We start from the raw sequence: 14,771 nt of genomic DNA on the forward strand, positions 1-14,771 counted from the left end.
TTCTGGCGGCCAGGCGTCCTTCCACTAAGTTGGTATACGCCTGCAGGTGAAACAAGTTTGTGACATGGTGCACAGCAAAGGCTGTGGATCCCCATTCTGCCCCTCTTTCTGAAGTCCTTCTGTTCCTTCTTTCTTTGGCCCAGCAGGGCTCTGCTCTGGGCACATTCCCAACTGGTTAGAACCTGTTACACAAGTCCTTGAGCACAGGCAAGAGAAAGGAATGAGCAGACATATCTATGTGAGGAAGGTACAGCAATTGCATAACTTCGTCCTTGAGTGAGGAGCCTGAAACGTGTCATGTAATTACAAAGCAGCAACTTAAGCTTTTTATAGAATTACAACTTGTAGGCTTCGATAGCGCAAAGTAAATGGCGTCCAGTAATACAAAATACATGACGCTATGCTAAGGCAGCAACATGGCAGCAATGCTAAAACTACGTACAGAATTTTGAATTCCCACAGAGGGCAGACTTTTCTTATACCCCATTCCACAAGTTACCATTACCACGGGTGCCTCTCAAGCCTATTGGGGGATGTATCTCAACCATACCGTTGTGCAGGGAGTGTAGGCCCTCATCAACAGGGGCACAACATCAGATAACTCGAGCTCCTCGCCATGCATCTCACCCTTGAAGCCTTCCTTTCGCTTGTTCAGGGCAAAGTAGTCCTCATCAGGTTGAACAGCATGACTACTATGTACTATCTACAGAAACAGGGCAGTCTTGATCCCTCTCCCTGTTGGCACTGAACACCTGACATTGGTCTCCGCCACCGCATCCTCCTGATGGCAGAGTACCTTCTGTGGGTTGACAGCGACCTTGCACACCTGCACAGCAAGATGCATGAACAAGTCCATGAGTGGGAACACTACCCACAAGTCCTGTGCTGGTTGTTTTGACACTGGGCCACCACCAAATACACAAAATGCCCAAGCTTCACGTCCAGGTACAGACATCCACAGTCCACATGCAAATGCACTGTGGATGAACTGGTCAGGGGTCTTTGCTTACGCTTTTCAGTCTCTCACTCGTTCCTTTTGTGATACAAAGGATGCAGCAATCATCTCAGACCTTGCAGTCTCTACTTGTGCCAGACAGCCCTAGTACTTCACACTCCACAAGATGTCAGTCAGTCCCCATGAGAAACTCCCAACCAAGCCAGACCTTCTCAATTAGATTTGGCCCTTAAGGTCAAAGGGCCCGATTCACAGAACTAACTTAAGACAAAATCTTAACTTACTACCATTTTGGTATTCACAGAAGTTAGGACTCCTAACTTTAGGACTCCTAAATGCCTTCTGTGAATACCAAAAGTCTTAAAGTTCGGATTTTTCTCAGTTTATGAGTCCTAAAGTTAGGAGTCCTAACTTTACGACTCCTAAACTGAGACAAATCCTAACTTTAAGACTTTTGGTATTCACAGAAGGCATTTAGGAGTCCTAAAGTTAGGACTCCTAACTTCTGTGAATACCGAAATGAGTAAGTGCCTTATGTGAATACCAAAATGGTAGTAAGTTTAGGATTTTGTCTTAAGTTAGTTCTGTGAATCGGGTCCCTAGAGTTTTCCTACCTTTTTTGTGACAGAAATGCATGCACATCTTTCAAGAGTCCCGCAAACCCTACAACACTAGCCTGCTATGCACCAGATTGGAAATGATTTTACTACTGCATCCACAAACACCTGGACCTCTTAAAATCTGCAGTCCAGAATATCATCTGCTGCCTCTTCCATCTGCAAAACTGAGGCCTATCCTGCACCTACATGTGCCTCCATTTAGCATGCCATGGCAGCTTATGTGCAAAACTGGAAACATTCCTCCCTCTTATGCATTAACGTTGTTAAAGCCTTCTTGGAAGGTTTAATTTCACCTGCTTCAGTGTGTAATCTTGATATAGTCCTTATGGGACTCATCCCCTCCTCCACACCCTTTTGAGCCCTTACACTCTTGCCCTCTCCAATACCTATCTTGGAAAGTGGTCTTCCTTGTGGCCATAATGTCTCTCAGACACTTTAGTGAGATAACAAGCCCTCACACTACAGGAACCCTTCTTTAATATTTAGAAGGTTAGGGTGATACTCTGAACTAGCCCTAAGTTCCTCCCTAGGGTGGTCTCCCCTTTTCATCTCAACCATACCTAAAGCTCCCAGTCTTTTCCCCACAACCCGACTCTAGCAGAGAGAGCCTGCCAATCCTTAGATGTCAAACACGCTTTCATTTACTACATTGATAGGATCAAGCCCATTCGATTGGCCGACCAATTGTTTGTAGACTTTGCTAAACCTCACAAGAGCCAACCCATATCTAAAGCAAGCATTACTAAATGGATAGTCCAGTGCATCCAAACATGCTATCTCAAAACTAACGTAGCCCTGCCATGTCGTACACTGGGTATTTCCCTGGCTGACCTGTAAAGCAACTACTTGGTAAACCCCACACATCTTCACTAAACATTGTGTGGATATCCTAGCCATACAGCAGTCAGTGGTTGACCAAGACAGTCTCAAGGGCCTTATGTCAGACATCAGCATCATTCACACGCCAGCCACTGCTTATGAGGGTAGTACTGCTTTATAGTTTATGCAGAGCATGTGTATCTACAGTAGCACGTGCTTCAAATAGAAAATGTTAAATACAATGGCTTTCGGTGACTTCTGTAAAAGGGAATGTATCTCTTATCCCCTTTGTCTTCTTACGGGCTGGTTCTCTGAGAAGTTTTCTCATTTCCTCCCACTCTGTTTAGTGTTACTCAGTGAGGTTTGATTCTTGTTTTGACATTAATCTCGTCATCACCATTCAAACCTGTGCACAGTTACATACTGTAGAGAAATAGATTTTTGTTGTTGTAGGTTCACCCCCACTTTTTACCCCAACTTTTTGCTGATCTAGGTGCTGATTTATCGACTCTGAAGTGGACTTGGCCCTGTTGTCCAGGCCCCTGTGCATGTGCTCTGACCATTAAAGTATTTATTCCTTTGGCTAATACTTGACTGTTAAATTTAACTTGCATAGAAGTCCCTGGTATCTGGCACCAGAGATACCCAGGGCTAGTAAAAAGAATGTCACTAGTGGACTGCAGCACGTAATTATGCCACCACTACAGTGACCAGGTGAAAACGCGACTTTTGGCTTGCCGCTGCAGCCTAGTCGGGCAGCCTGATAACTGCCAGCTTGACATGGCAAAATAGAACCTTTTGCAATGTCAAATCTTTCCATTTTAATATTAATAACCCAAACCTAGGGAACACCTTGTTAGCCCACCAGTCATTGTGCTTCATATTAAAAAGAGGGGTATTTAACATGTTGTGAATTGCCATTCTCACTGAAGCAATTTCGGTGGTCCCATTAGCTGATATGAGGTTTCAATAGCCACCTCGCTGAGTGCTAACTTCCATTTGGGAACACCAAAGATATTACTCCAACATATCAAATTAATTGATATAAGTCTTACTCATTGTCAGGGATTTGTTGCATAACATAATGTGTATTTGTAAAGCACACGTTCACCCATGGGCATCTTGGCGCTGAATTACAGGTGTTTGTTACTCAACTCCGTGGTACTCAGGGCTTTGTTGCATTACTTCCTTGGTTATCTGGAACTACTTAATCCCACCTCACAGGTAGGTATTGCTTTGAGACTCATTCATAAAATGAGTAAACTGAAGGGGGAAAAGATCCATCAGAAAGTGTTTGAGGCATGTGAGCTGTAGATCACATGCTTTGCATACTCCTGCCATCTAGAGTTGGGTCCGGATGTTTGCAAGTTGATTTTCTTTGAAGAAGTCTTTCCAGTCTCGAGGTGTTTCCTCCTTTCGGAGATGGTGTGCATGGGCATCGACTCCATTTTTGGATTGTTTTTTACCGCCATTGGGTTTGGACGTGGGTTGCCGAGCTCCGGTTCAAAACAGTTCTTCGGTTCCCCTCAACGCGCAACCCTCTCTACCTCGACGGTATTATTCTCGTATGCGTTTTCCACTTCGCTGCGTACTGTTTCGGTCACCAAAAACTACTTTTGATCAGAAAGCTTTGTGGACTGCCTTCGGGCCTATCTGCGTCCGGTCAGTTCTCAGTCGATGGAATGGACACCGTTCAAATTTTGCCCTCAGTGCCATGGTAAGTATCCGTGCACTGATTTACACAAAGTGTGTAACTTGTGCTTGTGTCCGGAGCATAAGGAGGAAGACTGTGACCCCAGAAAATCATTTAGATCGAAGAAAACTCTTCACGATCGTAGGGCCTGACGTCAAAGCATTGAAGACACACAAGACCTCTTCGGTGAACATTCTGATCAAGATTATGTGGGGGCATCAGTGGTGGAGGCAGAAGAAATCTTCTCCAGTCAGGACTCCGGCTCGGTCCTCGCGATAGACATCGAAGTCCAGGAATTGCCGCAAGGATGGGGTCACGTGAGTACCAAAGACCCCATGCCCCGCCAACTTCCCCAGAAAAAAGACAAGGCTGTGGCACCACCTCTGCAATCTGGCCAAGGTCGGCACCAAGGCGAAGTTTCCGTCACCCCGCCTCCAGGCTCGGCTCCGAAACACACCGTCAAGCCTTCTGGCCCCGTACCTACTCACCAAAAGTCCTCTTTGGATCTGAAACCAACCGGATCCATGCAGAAATCCAGTTTGGAGCCGAAACTTTCCATGCCGAAAGCGAAACGGACTTCGGGACTGAAATCTTACGCATCCAAAGAGCATCACATGTCGGCACCGAAAACACAGGTGCCGAAAACAAAACCTGCCGCGTCCGATCTGAATTTAGACGTTGACTCACCAAGAAAGGATCGGAAAAAAAGGAACTCTATATTAACCCTGACACAGTGTCATACACATACTAAACTGCCTCAAAAACACAAACTTCCAGGTGAGGACACTCCCTACAAAATTCCTTTAAAGAGGAAATCTGTTGCCACCAGTCCTTTTCATATACCACTGCCATCCACTCCACCACCACTCTCTCCTCCTTCAGATCCTTTACAAATTACACCTCAGGATTCTCCACAATCGCAACATGATAATGATGATATTGATGAAGAGGATACACATTTACCAGCAGAACCATGGTCCGATTATACTATTGATCCCCCAAAAGATAACGACCCAGACCTTTAACCTGCCAAGCCATTGCCCCCAGATGACAATTTAGCCTACCAAGAACTCATTGCCAGGGCAGCACAATATCATGGGGTGGCACTACACAAAGAGGCATTAGAGGAAGGTTTCTTGTTGGAAACCTTAGGGTTGACACATAGGTCGCCGCAAACATTTCCTATGCTTAAGGGCATGATGAGACAATCAGATGACATTTTTAAGAATCCTGTGCGTGCTCGCGTATTAACTCCTAGAGTTGGTACAAAATATAAGGCCTCCCTGATTGATCCACTATTTATCAAGTAGCAATTGCCATTGAATTTACTGGTTGTATCTAATGTTCGTTTAAGGGCTAATTCCCAAACATCTGGGGACGCTCCTCCACCGGATAAAGAGTCCTAGTTAATTGATGCTTCTGGCAAGCACGTAGTGGCTCAAGCTGCCAATCACTGATGCATTGCAAATACACAAAGCCTTTTAGCCAGATATGACAGGGCTCACTGGGATGAAATGGAGCAGCTGTTTCAATATCTTCCTGATGAGCATAAAACAAGAGCCTAGAACTTAGTAAACGAAGGGAAACTAATTTCTAACTCTTCAAAAAAAGGTGTGCATTGGATGCTGCTGATACCGCAGCTAGAGATGTCAACCCCAGCATTCTTCATAGAAGAAATGCTGGGTTAAGGATCTCTGGATTTAAGCAAGCCCGAAGTCCAACAATCCATTCTGAAAACACCCTTCAACAAAAAACATCTTTTTATACCTGATGTTTGTCAGGCTTTGGGAAAAATGAAAAGACACAGTGGTCGCCAAATCTATGGGAGCTCTCCAGTTCCCTTCCAATAGAGGTTCCTTTCGTCGGTCCTTTTACCGAGAAGGGTCTAACACCACACCCTAGTACCAAAATACATACACCTATAGGGGTAACAACCAGTCGTCTCCTTCAAGAGGCTTCTTTTGAGGAGGTTACAGAGGGAACAATTCTAAGGGTAGAGGAAAAGGCAGCACGCCCTGTTATTCCTCTAAAAAAGAATGAGTTCCCCACACTTCCCTCCTGACTATACCACACCTGTAGGGGGGAGACTGCAAAAATTCCTCCCCATTTGGAAGTCCATAACTACAGACAAATGGGTGTTGGGAATTATCCCACACGGTTATTGCCTGGAGCTTACCACCAATCCTCCAAACATTCTACCTCGTTCTCCCAACATTTCACCAGAGCATTTACACCTGCTCAAACAAGAAGCCCAGCCTCTGGTGCTAAAAGGAGCCATAGAGCCTGTACCGTTACAATATCAAGGGTCAAGCGTATACTCCCTGTATTTTCTAATTCCCAAAAAGGACAGCTCCTTGAGACCTATTCTGGACCTCTGTGAACTAAACCTCTACATACGGTCTAAACATTTCCACATGGTGACACTTCAACAAGTGCTCCCACTCCTACAGCAGGGCGAGTTCATGTCTACTCTAGACTTTCCACATTCCAATTGACCCTGCTCATCGCAAATATTTCAGGTTTGTGATAGCGGGTCAGCATTACCAATTCAAAGTACTACCGTTTGGAGCCACCACTGCTCCCAGAGTATTTACCAAATGCCTGGCAGTAGTCGCAGCTCATCTGAGAAGACAGCTCATCTGAGAAGACAGCACATCCATGTCTTCCAATACCTGGACGATTGGCTCATCAAGACCAGCATTTACCAAAAGTGTCTCCAACACACTTGAGCCACAATCCACTTGCTACACCAACTAGGGTTCACAGTGAATGCATTGAAGTCCCATTTGCAACCTTCCAACACAGACTTATCTGGGAGCTACCATAGAGACACAGAGCTCCAGCCTCTCCCAATGCAGCCAGAATGCAGTCTCTTCTCACTCCGTTTCAGCCCAGCCAATCATTACCAACAAGAGTTTTCATGCAACTGCTAGGAATGAAGGTGTTTTGCATCGTGATTGTTCCCCATGCAAGACTTGCCATACGTCCCCTTCAAGAATGCTTAGCCAGTCAGTGGAACCAGTCGTAGGGTCAATGGACAGATCTAGTGTTGGTAGATGGCCGCACCCATCGCTCTCTGTAGTGGTGGAACCCACAAAATGTATCCAAATGGCGGCCCTTAATCGACCCTGTTCCACAGACAGTGATAACAGCAAACACATCGCTCACTGGTTGGGGTGCTCACTTACTCAAATACACAATCCAAGGATTGTGGAGTCTAAAGCACAAAAGCCTTCATATAAATCACCTAGAACTACTAGCAGTGTTTCTAGCTCTCAGAGCCTTTCAAACTCTCTTCATAGGCAAAGCTGTCCTGGTCCGCACAGACATGACAGCTATGTACTACCTACAAAAACAGGGGGGGACACACACACTCCAACTGTTGCGCCTAGCATAAGCCATTTGAAAATGAGCTATACACCACAAGATTTATCTCCTGCGGGGGATCTTCTAGGAATAAACTAACAGATTGCAGACCTTCTCAGCAGACAGAAGCAGCAAATTGCCGAGTGGGAATTTCATCCTCCGGTTCTCTTCCCATACTTTCAGAAATGGGGATTTCCTCACATAGACCTGTTCACCACAATGCAAAATGCCCAAGCTTCGCCTCCAGGTTCCCACACCCGCTCTCCAAAGGCAATGCCCTATGAACAAACTGGTCAGGGATATTTGCTTACGCTTTTCCACCTCTCACTCATTCCGCTCGTAGTTCGGAAGCTCAGGCAAACATACCTCGCACTAATTCTCATAGCTCCCACATGGGCACGTCAAACTTGGTTCACCACCCTGCTGGAGCTGTCAGTAGTTCCACACCAAAAGCTGCATCTCACCTCCAGTCTCCTCACTCTGAGCCATGGAGAAATCAGGCATCCAAATCTCAAAGAACTCTACATGGCAATCTGGCTCCTGAAGTAAGAGTTTGGTTATTTACAATTACCACCAGACTGTATGAATATCCTAAAAGAGGCTAGAAAGCCTACTACTAGGGCGTTTTATGCAGCGAAATGGAAGAGGTTTATCTAGTTTAACAATATCAATCCTCTTGATGCTTCTGTACAGAACATCATCTGTTACATTTACAGCAATCTGGAATATCCTACAAATCCATTCGCTTGCGTCTAGCAGCAGTAGCTGCATACTTACAAAACAAACAACACTTATCTCTATTCAGAGTAACCGTGATTAAAGCCTTTATGGAAGGATTAAAAAGTGATACCACCAAAAGTCCCACCTGCACCAGCGTGGAACTTAAACATTCCTTACAAGGCTGATGGGCCCACCATTTGAACCAATGCACAAGTGTCGGTTACAATTCCTCTCATGGAAGGTCGCTTTCCTCATTCACTAAGGAGAAGTGGTGAACTCCAGGCATTAACTATACAAGAGCCCTTCTTTCAGCTTCATAAAGACAGAGTGGTTCTTCAAACCAATCCTAAATTTCTTCCTAAAGTAGTTTCTGCCTTTCCATCAATCAATCAGTTGTTACCTGTATTCTTTCCTCAACCCGATTTTGTAGCAGATTGAGCTCTACACACACTTGATGCTAGACATGCTATACTTTACTACATAGAAATAACCAAATAATTTAAGAAAACAAAGCAACTACTTGTTGCTTTTTCTCCACCTCACAATGGCAATCCTATATCTAAATCCGTGATTGCAAGATGGATTGTAAAATGTATCCAAACATGTTATGTTAAAGCAAAGAACTTTACTAGTACCCCCTAGAGCACATTCTACTTGCAAAATAGGGGCTACTATGGCCTTCTTAGGAAATATTACCATAGCTGATATTTGTACGGCAGCAACGTGGTCTACACCACACACATTCACCAAACACTATTGTGTAGATGTGTTACCAAGGCAACAAGCTATTGTAGGCCAGGCAGTACTTAAAACACTGTTTCAAACAACTACAGGTTAGCCATCGCTTTGGGAGTATACTGCTATATAGTCTATTCAAAGCATGTGATCTACAGCTCAAATGCCTCGAACGGATAATGTTACTTACCCAGTAAGCATCTGTTCTTGACATGTAGGGCTGTAGATTCACATGTGCCCACCCGCCTCCCCGGTCTCCTGTAGTTGTTGCAGTTCTTAGTTTCCATACTTATGGATGGACATCTTTATTCTACACTTACGAACTCCATTGTCACCCTCTGCGGGAAAACAATCTAACAATGGAGTTGATGCCCATGCGCATGATCACCGAAAGGAGGAGTCAGCTTACTGCGTGACTGAAAAGACTTCTTCGAAGAAAAATAACTTGCAAACATCCGGACCTTACACTAGATGGCAGGAGTATGCGAAGCATGTGAATCTACAGCTCTACATGCCAAGAACAGATGCTTACTGGGTAAGTAGCATTATCCTACTTCTCTTTCATAACACAATTACTGGTGGATTCTGCTTCCTGTATATTCTTCATCACAATCCTGTTTTCCTGTGAGTCAGTGGCCTGCTTAGTATGATCTTAAGGCAAAAATATATGCCTCTATATTGTCGCCAATATTGATGCTGCCTAGGTTAATGGGGTTCAGAAAATGTACCAGGAATTGATGCCAAAGCTCGTAATGGCACCTAATATACTTTGATGTCTTCACAGTCCAAGCAGGCAGTCCCACACCAGCGGAGAGCTGTTGCTGGGTCAATTATTTTCTGGACAGGTATCGCTCCTCGTATATTACTGAAGCTAAAACTACTTTTGGTCTGAAAAGAAGGGTTTAATTTGAATAGTTGTTCTTATTCATTTTACTTTTGCTCCTGTGGCTTGGTTTGTGGTGAAACCTAGAGATTGTCTGAGCTAGTTTTGGATGTATGTTGTAATCCATCCTGATGAGGGAAAGAAGATTACCCTGAAAAAACAACTACCCTGAATTCTATCTTCTCCAGAAAGGTCAACATGCAAGTGTAGCCCTCCAGACTTCTACAGTTTCGATAGACATCATCTGCATATGGATGTATGGCTGTATCACCTTGTTTTTCACATTGCCATTTCATTGTACATGTTTAATGAGAAGTAATCAAGTCTTATTGATGAATGCCATATGTTAGACCAGTTATGGGGTTCTAGAGGGATTCCTATTGTGCTGGTTGGGTTTTAGCTGACAGAAACAAAGGGGGGAACAGTTCACCACATTCATCCTCATTAATATGGCCTGTAGTTGAATAGTGGCAGACAATTTGGAGACTTGTCATGTTTTGAAGGTCTGTTCTGTCATAGTTTGACTGTATTAGTAGAGGGGATTTCGTCAGGGAAATTTTCTTTTAGAGACAATACACACAAACACACAATTTGATATTGAAGATTCTATCATTTGTGTTGTAAGCTTGAGTCATCCATATTCATTTGATTGTTGATATTGGGAATTGTTGTTAGTTCAATTTTGTAAAATGTTGAAGGTGACGTGAACCATGTATAGTGGAAGAATATAGAGTTTGGACGTAAGATAGGAGCTACCCCCAGTCTCTAGGCTAACATGTCATCTAGACTGCCCCATTTCCTCCATGTGTCATTCCCAATCCTCCTTCCCCCATGTGCCAGAGCCAGTGCCAGATTTCTGATTCTTCTGCAGTTATCTACCTGATTGCCTTTGTATCATTATTGATGGATTAAGTCCCATCTCCCTTGTGCTTTTCATAGAATGCCAAGCTCCTGGAACGGATCTCGAGATCAACCCCACGCTGGAATCCCTCTGCCTCAGCATGACGGAGCATGCCCTAGGAGGTGAGATGAACGCTTTGGTGCCCTTTGTGGTGTCCGCGGTAGTGGTTGGCGGGGTATGGTTAAAATGGATGGACTGAGAACATGGTACAACTGTAGTAAGCTCCTTGTCGCAGTCAACCTTTTTTTAGTTTCTCTATTTTGACCTCCCATCTGATTGTATGCCAGCCTTCTTCAAGGGTAAGTTGAAAATTAAGGCCTCTGTTTGCATGCACCAAATAATTTCAACAGCAGGGTGTCAACCATTATTCTCTTGTTTCAGGATCCTTATTGTTTGCAGGTGGCGAAGTAGAGTGTTGGGGGTGGGCAGAGTTGGGGGCAGGTTTGGGGGCGTGAGCAGGCGGAGAGAGTAGAGTGAAGTTGGCAGTGTGGGTTAGGGAGGAAGGGGGTAGTGGTTGAGTCGAGTGGTCAGGAGAGACTGACTGAAACTGAGCACGTGTCTGGTAGATGAACATAGACTTCATAGCTGCTCCTATTCTGTCACGTTGTCAATGGCATAGCATTCATTTGTCATGACATATTCGATGTTAAAATCTTTCTCAAAATAGAGGGTTTCGAGGTCTAATAAAAATTTGTCTTTAGCATTGAGCCTAAGCACAGCAATGACCGTGAAGCATGAGAAAACAATTGCTTTCTCCTTCCATGCACAACACAATTCAGCTGAGGGCATGCCACCTAACTTACCAGTTTAACAAACATTCATCTTTGCCACAATGTGTCCATCTCATCTTGGATCAATAATCTTTGCCTCTACCGTGGCCTCCATCCCAAAAGCGGCCATAGACAGAAAGACATGAAAGACCATGAGAAGAAAATTCCTGGTAATTCTGCGTTGGTTAAAGTGTCACTTCCATTAAAGGCACAGAAAACCACATATAGCCTCTCATTGAACTTGAGGTGTGTATTCCCCAAAATCTCCAGAGCAATCCGTTTGTGTTTTAAATCTCCTGATATCTTGCATCACCTGCTGATGAACAAAGCTGAAAAACGCTAAACATTAATCCTATTCCACCACTTATATAGATGACAGTTAATTTTAATCCTCTCTAACCCAAAACATGAGGAAGTTCATTGTTTCCCAGAGTTCTGGGACCCATCACAGACACTTTATTGACTTCATCATTAATGATGATCTACCAAGGGGAGAATTGGTAAGGGTATACAAGATGCCTGATCGAATACATAGATTCCTAGCATTCACAACGCTTTGGTCGCTGCAGCTGGGGAAAAGTACACCTCACATTCAAATATTCTGCTCCACTAGACCATGTATGTAAAGGCTTACTTTTGTTAAGAAAGATCTTCAGGGCGATGTTCTGCCTGTTGTGGAAAGTTTGGTGCTGCAAAGCAGGGGACACATCTTTGTGCCGATTTGTGTACCAGGACAGCCGCTCATGGTTCAAGTCTCTGGTCTTGAAGCCCCAGTTTGGTACCCAGCTGCTCCAGTACCTGTATTCCGATATTTATCACAGCCTCCGACCCTAGCTTGGTTGGCTGCACCTTGACGCTGTTGTTGTAACCTGCTAATTAGCAGGGGAGCACTCTAAATTGGACATGCTCTCGCCTTTGCTTATGACACACTCCATTATGCTCCTTCAGGGACCTCTAGGGGTAGTCATAAGAACTTAGAAGGCCTTGCACGATCCTGAAGCACTTCTTCCAAGAACATATATCTTCATATTTGCCTTTCTATGCCTTCATATATGCCTTCTTATTTAAAAAGGAATAATTTAGCAGACGATAAGTTTATTGGGCGAAACCTATTTACTTCAAAAATTGAAACTCTGCTTAATGTGTGTATATATATATTATATCTCTTTAACAAAACTTTTATAAGGAAATGTAGTAAAGTAAACAAGGACAATGTAGCCCTCTCAGTTACAGCCATGCCAGGCTGAAATCCTGGTAATGAAGTATCTCATCATGCCTTATAGATAAGTTACCTCTGTTTTTCCTGGCTCCTGGTCGAGGAATTCTGGAGGACAGTGCCCAGCCTCATTTGGCTTTTGGATAGGAACATCTTTTCCAACACCTTTAAAACTGACTTAAGCAACACCTTTTGCGTTTTTAAAGTATTTTCCCTGTCATTTACCATCAGAATTTCTTATTTGATTTTTGTGCAAACATGCATATTTTTGGGTGAAATTTTCAGTTTCTGGCAGTAAATGGCTAAAATAAGTCCTTATTGTGTCTGCATACTCTGCCTGCGTCACAGTCCCGATGGCTCTGAGCACTGTAGCAACTTCTCCAGACACACTTTCAAAAAGACTGAGAAAGACCAAGGGAAGATTTGCCTCCTTGGCCAGGAAAAGAGGAGAAGGCAGCAAGAGTCTCCAAAGTGAAGAACTTGGAAGTAAGAGCAGCGACCCCCCCCCCCCCCCCCCCCCCCCCCCATCCTTACTCATTCTCCCTGCTTACTTTGAGAACCCCTGCAGAAAGATTATAAAAGAGAACGAAAGAAACAATGTCCCTGGTAGATGTCAAAGACTTGGGCATTGAGACAAGATTACTGTGTCCCATAGCAGATATGAGAACGCGTGTGTGGTTGGTTGCTCAGAAGAGGTCAACTGAAGGATGTGCGTAGTAGGGATTTAACTATCTAGTGGGGCATCAGTGTCTGGCGGAAGTAGCACTCCATGAGGGGGTTTGTACACACAGCAAATACCATGCACAAGACTGGTTAATTTCCTGGTTAATTGCCTGGTTAATTGCCCACAAATGGTCGACTATCAACAAACTGTTTAGTACCGGGCAAAGGCTGTGCTCAATATCAGCTTCACCATCTAAGGAGACTTGGATATGTGAAACAAGAGGTCTGTCTGTGAACGTTGTGCACATAGCAAAGACTTTGCACAGCAGGATCTTGCCCACCCATGTCTGATTGACCATATGAGGTCAGCTATTCCTAAAGGGTTTGGTACAGAGTGCACATTGTATATAGTAGAGGTTAGAGCATCTAATGGAGCTTGAATATCTGGAGAAAGTGGCTCTACAAAAGGGGTAGTGCACAGTGCGAGCAGTGGGTGCAGACATACTTGCACACAGAGCTACCCATGTGCGGTTGTTTGCCTTTAGAGATCAGCTACTGTGAAGGTTTATGTACAGGATGAAGGCTGCCTGTAGTAGGGATTTAACCACCTAAGGGACTTGAGTGTCTAAATGGAGTGTGTTCTCCATGAGGGGTTGTACATAGGAGCAAAGACCATGCACAGCAGGATCTTCCCCATTCATGGCTTGTTAGTTGTCCACTAGATGTACGCGAATGGTTGGTACCCCACAAAGGCTGTGTATTGTAGGGATTTTGCCTCAATAGAGTTCTTATGCGTCGCTTGACGAATCAATGTGAAATTTTCAAAACTATCGGGGTAGTCACTTCAGCTGCTGTCTTGAAAAATTCGGGGTTATTCGTCAAGTGGGAGCCGAGAAAAAGGGAGGGTCCAAAAACACTTTTCCCTCCATGTGAATTTCTGTAGGAAACTTTAGACATGGCTACAGTCCGAACTGCTAAATGGAATTATGCTACATTTGGCAGAAAGATAGCTCTTGGTCCAGAAAGCACACTTTTTGTTAAATGGTGTAAATCAGTTCAGTAGTTTTGAATAATTTGAAGATTTCTCAGATAAAGAACTGAGACCGCTGTGGATCCACGACCCCTCCTGTCCTCGTGCCTGAGATCTGATTGGCTGCCAGCAATTCAATTATTATATAAATCGGAGAGAGAGGAAAAAAGGTAGCTGGTTCAATTCCCCTGAGTACAAATGTAGAAAATCAAAAGGAACTAGCCCCACGGTCGAGGGGGATGTGTATGTAGATATGAAGAAACAGAATAGTCTCTTTAGTCAAGGGAAACCATTTAGGTTTTTAAGAAAGGCCTTACCCACCAACCTAGTTGGTGGCATGCTTCATCATCGGCCCCCACTAGGGGTATCGAATGTACCCCAAGTGTGCTGCGTCGCCTGC

At 44.2% G+C, this 14,771-nt stretch overlaps 1 protein-coding gene across 1 annotated transcript in view; it reads left to right on the forward strand.

The window, feature by feature from the left end:
• Window positions 1-14,771, forward strand: part of LOC146797775 (protein Smaug homolog 2-like) — an 898,446-nt gene that overhangs the window by 639,579 nt on the left and 244,096 nt on the right. Inside the window, exon 10 of the mRNA XM_085627650.1 lies at window positions 10,731-10,814. Coding sequence (XP_085483776.1) covers window positions 10,731-10,814 — 84 coding nt within the window. The remainder of the gene's footprint in view (window positions 1-10,730; window positions 10,815-14,771) is intronic.

Source organism: Triturus cristatus, chromosome 9 (assembly GCF_964204655.1).
Source record: "Triturus cristatus chromosome 9, aTriCri1.1, whole genome shotgun sequence".
NCBI lineage: Eukaryota > Metazoa > Chordata > Amphibia > Caudata > Salamandridae > Triturus > Triturus cristatus.